Raw genomic sequence first — 14,269 nt, forward strand, 5'->3', positions numbered from 1 at the left:
ATCATGTGGAAGCAACATTTAGGAGTTCTTCTGGGTCTCCGTAAATGCTGCTGCTTCCTTCTTGACCACAAGAAGTTGTGAAAACATAAGACTTTCAAAAACTGACACAAAGCAGCCAGACCAGTCAATTGCTTAGCTGATGGCAGCAGTACACATTGCTCATTACAAGAGGGCTTTTCTGATTTACTTCAGATTTTGAAATGAAATTTTTTGGAATCAAATTCCTAGTCTATTGAAATAGTTTTCAAAATATGAATGTGTTGCAACCAATCTGATTTTGCAAGACCAAAAATTTGAAGACAGTCTGAGAAAGCAGTTTATGCCAAAATGAAGATGGAATTCAGCCTTTGAGGTTTAAATAGATTTCACAAGTCAGTATTAACTACTGATCATGACAAGAAGAACATATACCATTTTGAAAATCTAACTCTATATTTGATTCATGTTAGCTCAAGGAAAGTTAGATTAGGACCACAGATCCACGACAGATTTTATTTTATTTTAAGAACTTCTGATACAGGATGCTTGATGACTTCTGCTTTGTTTTGAAAAACACCAAAAAAATAATCAGTTGGCTTAAACACTCCACTAACTTTTGGTTAATAAGGTAAGTATTAAGGTTTCTTTGCACTTCAGATTAAAATAAAGGCAAAATCTGATATAACAACAAAAACTACTAACCCTCTTTATAAGCAGAGGACGACTAATGAACTCAGTGTTTGCAGATGTGTGCATCGCATCTACAGATTATGCTAAGTGGCCAAACTATTCCTTACTCAGTACTAAGAAGAGATAATTGTGTAGCCAGCTGGTCCACAAGGACTGTGCATTAAGACTCCCAGAACAGAGGTGGCATACTGGGGGCAAAACAAACAAGTCCATCGCCATGTACTAAAAACTAATTGTTGACAGAGACTGAGGAGAAAAGATTTCAAAATGTTTTAGTCTGAGGAGCAATCTCCCATTTTGGAATATGCTGGGTATGATCAGGCTTGGCCGGTCATCCTTTCAAGCTGATTCTTTTTGCATCAGCTTGATCAGGAATCAACACAATAGATAAATAGAATACTATAAACCAAGTGGCAGCAAAAACACTCTTGTGTGCCAGCAATCTGGGACAGAAACAGCAAGCATAGTAAAAAATGTGGATAAAACATCTCTATGGTGATTACAGCTATTTTCAGAAAATGGAAGCCAAGGTTACATAGTTTCTTCTATTAAAACTCACAGAACACCATGCAAGACGTATCTGAAACAAATATTTTCAGGCAAGTTAACGGCTCTGTGATTAAATTCTCACACACGTTCCGAGAACAGCTACTGTTCACTCACTGCAGTGGAATCTTTTTACTTTCAAAATCTTCTAAGAGAAGGTATTCCTGCCCTTCTTCAGAGATAAAGGGTGACCCTTGGCTGGTTCATAAACATAAGAAAGATGAGGAAGACAGCATTATTTCCATATACATCTTGAATGAGCCAGAACAATAAGGGTTTCGGAAACAGTGTTTGGCTTAATTTTCTAATTTATGATCCAAATATGAACGTCACAATCACACTAAATGCTACAGTTAAACAATACTCCTTCCTCAAGCCAACAGTGATCAGAGCATAAAACTATTTTAGACAAAATACAGCATGATAATTATAACTGCAAGTACTGTGTCCAAAATCATCTCACAACACTATGTGGTGTGTTGCATGACACCATAAGGAAGCATTTTGAAATTATTTGTTCTGAAACACAAGAACTCCAAAAAAAATCTGAACAGGCAGGTTGGCCACAATCTGTGTTTCTCAGTTACCCACCTCACCTGTAAAAGAACCCCAAAGTTTTAAAAGCCAATTCAGTCGTTCCCAGCTTATCTATAAAACAACGTGCAAAATTAGAGCAGAAAACATTCTCTTTGCATACTGGCAACTTGAAAATCCAAATATAAAACACTACAGAAATAAACCACTCAAGTAACACCACCTACCTATTATTTTAATGTAAACAGTACCTATTTATTAAGATTTGCTTTTAACGGATGTTTGCATACTATTCTTCCCCATTAAAATAAAGGTTGCCTGAAACACACAAATGAATTGTTCCAAATTTGGAATCAATAGGAAAATGACGCAGAATGATGCAGACTTGTATTTCTTCTTCACCTGCAAGGAGGTGGATTGGGGTAACGAACAGAGTGTCCTCTAACATACCATCTAAGTAACATGCTACAACAATACATAAAGCTCTAAGTCCATAGGAATTATATATCCTGTATATGTTGGCCCAAATCCATCACAATACCTGTACCAGACATGAGACACACACAATCTTTTTACAGTTGAACAAACTCCAGCGTAACTACTGTTCTGAATTTTCATTATTAAAGCCTTATTAATAAAAGGACATAGCTCTGTAGTGAATTTACTTAAACATAATTCAGAAAGCCCGTATCACATGTGTTTTTTAAACACATTTAAACCATCTCTACAGTCCCAATTACTTCATTCAGATCTTAATAATTTGTCTTTTCATTTTTATCTCCACTGGACATTGTACCTTCCCCAAACACCCAAATACCTTCTTCTCCTGTATTACCAATGTCTTTCTCAAGCAATTTTGGAGGCTATCCATGGACTCTATACCTTGCCCCATTTTGTGCCCTCATCTATGGTCTTAGACTTCACTGTCTCTACTTAACCCACAAGCCGTACAACTGCTGAAGTCAGATCAATTTCATATGCCAGCCTTGATAACTCAAAAAAAAAAAAAACAACCACACCTCTTCATTTGGTGCTGGAAATCCACTCTGTGCCCATCCCTTGCAGAAACAAATGGGCACTCAGACATTTCTGATGAGTCAGGGCTCTGAAATGAGCAGAGACTGCTTTGCCAAGCCATTATGGAAACAGAACCAAACTTTTTGATAATTTTTTGGGGGGAAAACTACATACCTCTCAGGCACCATCAGCTTCTAAACATCACTAAGCATGTAACCACCACTCAAGTCAGACTCTGTGTTTCCCTTTCTCTACAGGATGCTTTGGGGCATGCCGTGCTGCCTGTAAGCTGCACATTCCATACACCGGGGGAACCGTAGGCTCATTCCTCCGTTTTATAATGAAGACTGTGAAGGGTGCATACTTGCCTACCATGCAATCATTGGTGAACGGAGCAGGAAACTCCTCAGGCACAACAGAGCAAGTTAAAAATGCCAAGGGAGCAGAGAGCACATGGCACAGGTAAAACTGGCAGAGCATCAAGGTGCTGAGGAAGAAGGCACCGCCACTAAAAGGTATGGCCCTAAGGGAGTATGCGAAATGCTCGCAAAAACACTTTTCAAAGGAAGCCTTCCTCAGCCTTCAATGTTTTCTTGCTATCACAAAAAGAATATGCTATTTTGTTTCTTAAACTGCAAATACCCTCAGCATATTTTATATTAAATTACTGCAGAAAAGCAGCTTTCAAGAGACTTATAACTTTCTCCCAGATAATATTCGAGGTTTGAAGGACTTCTGGAGATTATCTGGTCCAGCTCTTCCGATACCTCTAAATAGAGCCAACTTCAAAGTCAGGTGAGGCTCCCCAGGGCCTCCTCACCCAGTCAAGTTTTTTGCTTGCTTGTTTGCTTTTAAAACTCAAAGGATATAGATTTCACTAACTCCTTGGGGTTGCCACCATAATCCATTCTGGAAAAGACACAGTGACATTTCCCAGGTAGTTACTGTAAATATCACATCCTCCTATGCAGAAGGTGCTGCACATCTATTTAAGTTAGAAGTAGCAGTTAGAAATATATGTGCATTTAATTCAGCTTGGAGCCACTGCATTCATTTGATGCCTCAGATCGGTGATTTCTTTTCAAGAACGCAACATGGGCCTAGTGCTCAAACAACTTAGTATTGCTACAAGAAGTTGAAGCAGAAAAAGAGGAGAAGCAAAAGTTATCGGCAAATTCCCCCACAGTTCACAGGCATCCAAATCTGTGGCGACTCAACAAGAAAAAAGTGGTTTTTAGCACAAATATCCTTGGTCTGTACAAATAAGTGTTATTAGAAAAACAACGTAACTTACCTCACAGGTTCAGGTTTTTTACTCTGGCAGTTTATTAGCAGTAGGTAGTCTTGAGGATCTTCTTGACCAGAGGAAGACTCTAGTGGGGGGATATTAATAAGCTGATAAGGAGGAGGTAGGGAAGATTCTGCTTGCATGGAAGGCGGTGAAGTGTTGACGGGCAAGGGTAACTCAGCAGATGCTTGTAAAGAACTGACCGGTGGCTTCACGGCATCTGCCAACACAAAAGCATAGCACTTGGTACAATGAAGAAATGGTCTTACAACACTACAAAAGCATTTATTAACACAACATAAGTTTGTATCGTTTTTAAATTCAACATTGTAAAGTCAGTGGACATAAGAAAACCTTAGTCCTGGATACCAACAGTTGTATTTATCTTTAAATCCCTGTAATCTCTTCATATTCTTTCAAACTGTAATCAAACTCTTAAGTTTGCCTTGGTAATAAAGGTTATGCCTTGGCTGTATGACTTATTTAACCTGTTTTTGAGTCACAGAAAAAACAAAGATGCTGACAGCTGCACTAAAACAGCTAAGAACACAATTCTATTGTTTTAATCAAGAGCAGACACAGGCCCATAGCTTATTACTTGAATTTCAAAACCTGAGTCAGCACTTGCATATACATATATATAGAGATTTTTTTTTTCACCCCTTAGCAGCCAAGGTCACTTCATTTCAGACTAGTCACCCTTCGAGAACTGGCCTCTCTCAATAGCTGAAAAGCAACAGGAAAAGATGCTGCTTTTGCAATGGAAGATTCCTTATGTCTAAAATAGAGACACAATAGCTACCCTGTTCCTCTAGGCACCCCTCATTACATACACCAACTTTATATTTTAGTGCAGTAAATGTGGTTATGCCTTTTTTTTTTTTAAGGCATTGTAATTTTTATATATTCCTATTCATATATATACTAGCCTTTTTTTTTTTTTTCCCTCTCCTGACTATTAAATTACCTGGGATACTGGAAAATATTGACATTATCAAACACTTGTTTCATTTTTTGCATTGTTTCAATGATTCATAGACTAAGAACAACGTAATTAAACAAACTATTCCTTAATTAACAAGGCTCCCGCATACTTGCAACTCATCGTCCTTTCCAATTTGTGCATCCCACGAACAGACACTGATTATGAACAGTGTTTAAATGAACATATTATCCAAGCAAAGCTGCTCCTTTAAAGCTCACGGGCCAGGTATGGACTGCATAATAACTTCATCCAGCTTCTGCTCCCCAGCACTATCCTGGTAGACACCAGATGAACAGACCAGAATATCGCCCATCTGCTCCTAGTTCTGTGTACACAAGGTACAAGTGATTTAAATGTGGAAATAGGAATAGCAGTATTTGCTTTGAACTCCCCTAGCACTTACACAGACTCAGAAATTAAATCCCACCACACCCATGTGGGTGGAACAAGTCTACATGTACCAAAGTTTCTCAACTCAGCCGACCTGAAAAGATAGGATAACCTACGAGAAGCTTTTATAGAAGGCTGGACCTGACCTATCCATCAAACTCGTCAGCAGAACAAAGGCAATACCAGACTGCACCCAGTGATCACACACACAACAGTAAAATGGTTTCTTTGCTACATGCTAAAATATGAAAATATGAACAATGTTCTATTATTTAGGAATTTCAAGAGCTTGTAGGAGCACATCTGAGGCATCTGCATTAAATAATACAACTGATTTCTTCTTTCCCCCTAATATTGGGGGTTCAATAGCAGAAACAGAGAGGTGTCTGAATGGCCTTATCAGAAACGTACCTTCTTGCTCCTGGAAAAGAAGGGAGAGAAGGGCTCCTGTCCCCTAGGAGAAGGGACAGGCAGCTCTCTGAGCCTTCCAGAACTGGGAACCATGCACAAAGTTTACGCATGACTAAGAGAGCAAGAGAAAGCTTTCCTGACAGATATACTACATTCTCTAGCCATGTTTACAGAGAAGCAAGATCTACAAGGGCTTCAGAGTGCCCAAGTCACCAGCCCCTGTTCCACGTCTTTGACTACACGACCTTCACATCATTAGAACTGGTTGGTGCTGAGTACACACAAAGGAAAAAAAAGAAAGAAATCAAACAGGATGTCCCTGAAGCTTTCGGGGAAGATGGGTATGTCAATTAGACTGTAGGTAGTCAGGAGAGCTTAGCAGGTACATAGTAAGATGCCTGTCTACATAAGGCTGAGGCATTTAAACAAAATCATGCGTTGGCATTCCCAGGAAGAATAACAGATTCAATAGCAACTTTCCAGGGGAAAAACAAAATCAAGAAGCTTGAAGGAGGAATAAGCAGCATAGAGGACCAATACAGCATGCTTGGAGAAAGAAAAATTACTTCCTTAAAACAAAAAGAGTGAGAAAAAAATAGAAGTTGAAGGCTTGCTCTATCTTGTAAATGGTGACGGGGTAAGGTGATGAAGGCCATGAGGCTAAATATACTGGCTCAGATGTGAAGTTTCTAAGCCCATGATGCCACCTCTGATAGCGGCCTGTTGCAAACAGGCTGAGCACAAGCAGCAAGGCAAGCCTGGCATCCTGCCCCCAGCTTCTGGGGCTTTACGGCTTTGGGACATCCCAGTGCAGAGGCTGCATCCAGAGTTCGTGCTTGCCAGCCTCTGACAGACTTCTCGCTGAATCTCTTACCTCTTTTGAGTACCTTTATTTATTTATTTTTGACTTCCACAATATCCCGTGACAGCAGTTCCACAAAATACTATGTGTGGTATGAAAAACTACTTCCTATTGATTCAAACCTTCAGCTTGATCACTTCAAGTGATATCCTTCAGCTCCACTCCTAAGAAAAATTATGAACATTTGTTCCCAATTCATTGTTCCCCCATTCAATGGGGATATTCTCAACTTTATGGAACTTCGTCACAGCTTCACTGACTTTGTGCTGCCTATTTTTTCGTGGTACAGAAACCATCTCATTGCAGAGCTTGTTTTCCTTCACTCCCACCTTTCCTAGCTCTATTAATTCTTTCCTGAAGAGGGAAACTAACTGTTGCATAGAACGCACAAAATTTGATCACACTTATTGATTTACAAAGACATAACGATATTTCACTCTTCCTACTCCAACCATTTGGCTTTCGATTATTACTGATTATTAAAGGTGACACTGTCAAAATGCCCAGAAGGTGCTCATGATCTCTTTTCTAAGCAAGGATTTGGAGCCAATTAGCATTAAGGGATCATTAGCAGCGCTTCCCTTATGACAGGCTGTCTCGTTTACTTTGAGGGACACCATTTGACAAGATCCCTGAGTCCTCCTACAGATTTTTTTTGTTGGTGGTGTGCTTTTTTTTTTCCAGGTATTTTATAGGTGTTAAATGGTGTAGGCTATTGCCTGCTTTAATTCAGTCTCAAGTTCTTCACCGCGGGGCCACTTCTTACTCACCTTATGCATTCAAGCTATTTCAAATTTGACTACCAAGAAAACAGAAATGTTAACGACTTATCACTGATCAAACGAGTGCTGTTTGCCTATCTGTACCCTCAAGAACATTCTCTTTAGCCACTTACTTCACAAGCTGATATGAAGAAGAGGGTTTATCCCAGCAGCCTATTATGATTTCAAAGAGTACAATAATCAGCTCGCTTCATTCTGAACCAGCAGATTTTTAGGGAAGGGGTCATCTGCACACCAAAGAGCCTTGTAAGTCATTTGGTTTGTTCCCAGAGCTCAGGCACTAGAACTGCTTTGAAACAACTGGGAGCTGGAAAATCATCCAGAATATTTAACATGCAAACGAGTGTAAAAAGAATCCTGTTTTGTTTTTATAATTCTTGCATTTGGTACAGCTAGAATAAGCAGCTTTCTCAGAAGATACCTTTTGTCATTTCATTTGCTAAAAGCAGTTAATGGCATCACCTTTTCTACAATTTACGCTTTTTTTCTCACAGCTATACTTATATTTACCTCAATATTAAAACAATAAAAAAATCAAGGTGGTAAAAAGGAAAATTTTATGAACAAGAATACTACGAATAACCTAGAAGATTTGAGTGTAGGAGTTTACACTTCAGGTTGTTTGTTTTGTTGTTTTTTGTTTTGTTTTAAGTCAGAAATTAAGTCTTTCTGCACTGTGACATGTAGTGATATACATTCTCTGCTCAATATTCTGATAAAGTAAACATTTAAAATACTCTCAAAGTGAGCAACGTACACAGTTTCATTACAAGAATCATCACTTCGTTACATACCAAAATCGCTATCAAAGAGTAAGAAAAATGCACTCTTTGTGCAACATAGGTAGGAAGACAAAAATAGAAGTGGGATTTTCCCGTTGTACTAATGAATCAGCAACAGATATGCAACCACATGATTCTACTACTCTATGTCTCACTCAGTCTATTTACCATGGTGCAGATGTTCTTATTAAAACAATCAGTGGGCAAGAAAATATTAGTGATACCCTTGTACAGAATTTTTCAGATACAACAGTGTTGGCCATAAAAAAATACTATCGTACAGAAAATTCACTAATAACTTCTGCTCTTATATTACTCGTTTTTCTACATCTATCCACTATGCAAGTTGCACGTATGTAAAATATCAAATACATGGTACATGTGATTAAATACTTTAATCCTTACAAGGACTTTTTTAAGTTAGTCTGTTAAGTCATTATCTCTGCTGCTTAACGTAGTACCATACATCCCAAAATACACTGCTCGAGCTTCCTCTCGTTTCAGCTTCTACACGGTCTCAGATGAAAGATCCTGGAATCAAAGGGCCACATGTGTGTGTGCACGCACACAGCACAAGCATGCGTACACTGATGGGTGCAAACAAACAAGCACTTGCTCTGTTCACATATTTAACTCAATAGATGCAAGCCAGATCCAGCCCAGAAGATGCACGGACACGTTAGCCTGGGTTTGGCAGCACACCAAACTTTCCTAAGAGAGGTTTTCAGCAGAAGTGATCAGCTTACAATCAATATGAAACCTATGCAGCGAGCCTCCGTTCTGAACCTTGCTGCTATACAGGGATCAAACCCTTGTAAGTTCTTTAAAAGTCCTTGTGCATTTTGGAAGTGTTTTGTTAACTTAATATCATCTCAAGTATCTCTTCCCTCTTTTCCTGAGGATAACAATATCCTTTTTAAAGAAGGTAACAAAGAATTCAGCAGTTGCTTACTGTATTTTCTGTTCAGGACAGCCCTGGCTCCTGCATACAAACCAGAAACATGACCAACTGTTCTAAGTTTCTATCGCATGCTAACATTTCTAGCTTTCAGAGCTCAATTGTACAATTTAGTACTTAATGCCTGCAGTTCATATGTTATCTTAAGCTGCCCTTTTGGTTATCCATTTAAAATTCAAAAACACCAAAAGCATTTCCACTCAGAATTTCTTCCCCCTCTCCACCTGCAATTTTCTTTTGAAGGCTGTTCTTTCAAAAGGGGGAAAAAAGGAAAAAAACATATGTAGCCCGTTCTCCCCATCTTCAGATGGTACGCAGGCTGGGTGACGCAGGAAAAATAATCAACAAGTACTGTTACAGAGTAACTTCTGTAGGTGCTTGTGAAGAGAAACAGTGCAGCTCACCACATTAAAAAGCTTTTTCCTTCACTATAAAGGTCTAGAGCTCTCCTCCTAGAACAGGCTGCTCTCGTCACATGGCGAGTTTACCCAGCTGCAGCTGCATCACACTGGCTGCAACCACAGACATCTACAGGCTTCCAAAAAGATGTTTTTTAGCACTCAGCATAATGGTGAACAGCACCTCCCGACTCAATAACTAGCAATCTGCAAGCATCTTCCAAGCCACCCTCCTGCAATCCCCTTCTCCAAGCAGCTCGTCAGGCAATTTTAATGCCACAAAAGATGTCCAGCAGGAACCAGAGGGGAAAAAATAACTTAATTACCTATGCAAATTAGATTCACACTATTTTTCTCACGGAAAAGAAAAATCAATCTTCCACAGGATTTTCTGTTGAAGGCAGCTAGCAGTTTAACATAAGAACCCCAAACACTCAAGATGAAGGTTCTAACTGCACTCCTGATTGTATGTTTTTTATGTAAGTAGTTTTTCATCATATACTTACAAGAGAAGATGTACCACCACAAATTTTGTGCTCTACTTGTCATTTGCTGTTAGCCACCCTCCTTAAACACATCATCTGAAGTTGAAGACAGCTTCCTGTTTTGTCCTGTATTCCTTTTCTCCTTTGAAAGTGAGCAATGATTATCTCAGCTTTGCCACCTTCCAACTCAGGTCTTTAGCCATCAGCTACCTCTACAAAATCTACAATGCCAAATTTCAGGTCTTTCTCTGGACCCACTTCAAATTTTACTACCACTCTGCAGTTTCTCTAGATGGTATCTGGGGACTGTGACAACTTCCTCCACAGTCTATTCTGACTTCACTCTTAGCAATGACATTGTCACCGAGAAATCACATTTCTCCATCTCACCAGCCATTTCCTTTACTTAAAGTAATCATCCAAAAAAGCCCCCACAATAGATGCCTCTGCACCACTGCTACCTCTAAAATTATTGCCTTACTTCTGAGATAACTGATCCACAATCCTTATCTGGAGGGTCTCTCTCCTAATGCTTAACTCCATCCTTCCACATTATTCTTAACTCAATTCAGTGCCACCAGTCACTCATCCTCCTGGCATATCATCTTTAAGATCACTTTCCTTTTAATTAGTCACATCCAAGAAGTGTCAAAAGTCACAGACTGTCATTACATACATCATCTCTACAGCGCAACGTCCTATTATCATGCCTATTAAAATAAACCAGCCTTCTCAGTCTGTTTCCACCTCATGTCTAAGAGTAACAAATTTCCATTCCCTTTTTACTACTCCACTCATATCCATTGAGAAAACTTATTTAAAAGTTTATTACTCTGACAATGCATTTTTCTTAGCATTCCTCCATCTATTTCTCACTTTTGAGACCTTTCATGACCAAAGTACCCAATATTCATCATGTTATTGACAATGATTTTGATCTGCCAAACAAGCCAGCCTCTATCATCCATTCAATAAGAACAGTTTGTGTCTCTTACAGGCTGCCCCTTCATGTAGGAAGGGCATCCTAAATATGTCTAATATCCAACTTTACTTATCTAAGTCCCCTTGATAATTTCTTCTCAGTAATCCCAGAGTTCAACACAGTCAGATAACTGAAGGACTAAGTGAACTTAGCTGTCACCATAATCAAAACTGCCTTATTTGCTCTAACTTTCTACTCCTCTGTTTACATGCTGATGCCTCCTACCACAGATAAGGTAGTATATGACAAGGTACACAAGGTGTGTGTGTGTGTATATATATATGATAAGGTAGATGATCACAAGACCGTTTTCTGTTCCACACTTGTGTTACAGGCAACACAATGGTATCCTGCTCTGATACAGAGAACCCAAGCAAAGTACAGTAGCAGTGATACCTGGCCATGCAGCATGGTTCCTTACTGGAGAAAATACAAGCAAGCAGTAGAGTTATGTTCATCCTGCCAGTCATTGCTCTTACACACATGCTATGATGAAGTGCCCAAATATAACACATGTATTATCAGTACATGGTTAAAAAAAAAGTTAGTTGACAATTTTACTGTTCAAAATGGAGAAGGCATGAGAGGCAAATACCAGACAGCAATTGCCTGAACAGGAATTCTGCAAAATTTGAAAATGTTGTGTGAAGCAAGCTGTAGTTTTTTCACAGCAAGATCTATGCTACACTCCTTATGACAAGGGAAATTTTCTTTAGCACATGTAAGTTATTTGTGTAAATGTAAGTATAGCTTTCAACATCTTTTTTTCCTTTTTTCCCCTCCTGTTTCACTTCATCATTGCTGTCTTTATTCAAAAGACTACATGCAAGTAACATGTTTGCATACAGTAAGATCATTTCCTCCTTCCCTTGCACTGCCAAATACGCAATTCACTGAATTACAGAAACACAGAGCTCGATCACGTATAAAACATTGATCACAAATGTCTACTGAATTCTAGGGAAGGACCTTCACAGCCTTCTTTCAGGACCTGTGCTTAAATATTCTTGGAAAGTTTTCCCTTATCGTTGCATCTCTCACCAAAAACAAAACAAATTGCTTCTCTTTAGATAACAATTGATCCATATCCTGCTTATCACAAGTTTTTATACTTTTAAAGCCAACTATTTCCAAAGTATTTTCTTTCTGGGAAGAAAATAAACTGTTTCAACTGTTCTCCTCATCGATCACTTAAAAATCCATTTCCTCTACTCCTATTGTTCTTTAAACATTTATCCTCATCCTCCTGGAAACTCAGACCACAGTATTTCAGCTGAGGTCTCCACAGCGCCAAGGAGAAGAGAATGGTCATTTCCCATGTCTGTTTTGCTTCTCCATCCCAGAAGGTCTCACTGGAGTTCCAAGCACACAAATTACTGGCAGCATGTTTTCACTTATAGTTACAGTTTAACCTCTACATGACTAAACCATACCTACCTTATATTTTGACCTTACACAAAAAATATGAATTCTAAAAGTACAGTATGAAAATTGGTGGTAAAACAACTGAGATTCATGCTCACGTGTAGCCCCCCCCCCCCCCTTTGCATATACATTTTAAAAAGATTCCACTTGAAAACAAAAAGCATTTAATGAAGAAGTTGTAAAATGCGCTCACAATTTTCCATACAGAAGTAGAGGAATTATCGAGGTTATTAAAAAATAAACATTTCCTTGAGGTTTTGGGCTCATTGCAATCTTAAGAGATAATCTAAGTAATTGTAAAGCCTAAGTTAAAGCAAATTCCTATAAAAAACAATACAATTACATTATATTATATTACATTATAATGTAATTGTTACAGATCACACAAGTCAATGCAATCAGAAAGCTGGAGACTCAATGACTTGTAACAGTAACAAAGGAATGTAAGTTACTCTTACTCTCCAAATACAAATATAACCTTGCAGATCTCCAGAATGAATAGATTTCACATGCAAAAATCAATTTCTAGTTGGAAGGTCACAATGGAGCATTAATCATAAATCACTGTGAAAATTGATTTTAGAAGAGGAACAGGAAGAAAACACAGGCTTAGTACTACATGAATCTCTGAATTTTCACTAAGTACGGGAGGAACAGTTCAGTACTAGACTGAAGCAACCTTTTTTTTTCCATCTCTGCACAGTTTTGACTGTCTCTCTTTCTCCCTTATTTCTCCCAAACCCAAACAGCAACTCCATATTCCGTTTCTAACAGTGTTAAGTGCCACCTTCTCTGAACTTCTCTTCATGATTCTAAGGAGACAACTGGACTGGGCTTCCAGACAAACAGCAGCAGGAGCTGTGGGCTGGTGGGGAGCCCCAGTCCTTGATCTAGTAAAGGTGGCTAATGACAGTCCTCTCACAACAAGACCTGCAACCAGTCTGGCAAGAGACATTGTCCAGCTCCAGAGAAAACCATCTTCCATTTCCATAGGCTAAAGGGAAGGTTGGTTATGGCCCATACATTGTCTCGTTGTCTAGATCCAAACTGAAGTAATAGAGTTTATTTATTGCCTGTGGTAAATTTCACCTGTTCTTTAACTTCCAAATAAACTGTACATTAACAGGAATTTTCTAAGTATGCCTATGACTTTAAGTCTTCCATTCACAGGTAGATATATCCTATAAAATAAGAATTTGGCAATACACAGACCTCAGCAACTGATTTTTCTCATTTCCCTTTTTTAATTCTTCCCCTACGTAGTGCAAGAGCTCACTAATTCCATGAAGCAGACAGAACTGCCAGCTTTCAATTATATGAAGCGATGGGGTTAGGATAATTCAGACAACACTAAAATTCTGAAGATAAAACACAATGAGAGCATAATGGGGAGAAGTTTTATTAATAAAAATGATTCAAACAAACAAAAAAAGATCAGATCAAAACAGGCCATTGTTAGCTCTCTGCGTTCATAGAGAATTTCATCAACAGAAAATTAAGGACTAATTAACACATCAGCCCTCAAGCAAGAGAAGGCCTCGTGGTTTTGAGGTGACCCTACTTTTCCATTACACACAGTGGACATGCGCTCTCACGTACAGCGCAGCAGGCAGATAAGCACATTTCCTCTTTACTTCCCAGATTCCTGGTTTATCCCCAGAACCAATGATTTCTGAGCATCTCCTGCCCACAGCTGCACTGGTGCATTATCCATCAGAAAGCAATCACCTGCCTGCCTCTCTCCTGTACGTAACA

At 38.9% G+C, this 14,269-nt stretch overlaps 1 protein-coding gene across 12 annotated transcripts in view; it reads right to left on the reverse strand.

Moving 5' to 3' along the window:
• GAB1 (GRB2 associated binding protein 1) overlaps window positions 1-14,269 on the reverse strand; it is a 98,479-nt gene that overhangs the window by 26,309 nt on the left and 57,901 nt on the right. For all 12 annotated transcript variants that reach the window (XM_083834679.1, XM_083834673.1, XM_083834682.1 and 9 more), the window contains exon 3: window positions 4,061-4,274. In XM_083834679.1, coding sequence (XP_083690805.1) covers window positions 4,061-4,274 — 214 coding nt within the window. The remainder of the gene's footprint in view (window positions 1-4,060; window positions 4,275-14,269) is intronic.

The sequence above is a fragment of the Anser anser genome, assembly GCF_964211835.1.
Source record: "Anser anser genome assembly, chromosome: 4".
Lineage (NCBI taxonomy): Eukaryota > Metazoa > Chordata > Aves > Anseriformes > Anatidae > Anser > Anser anser.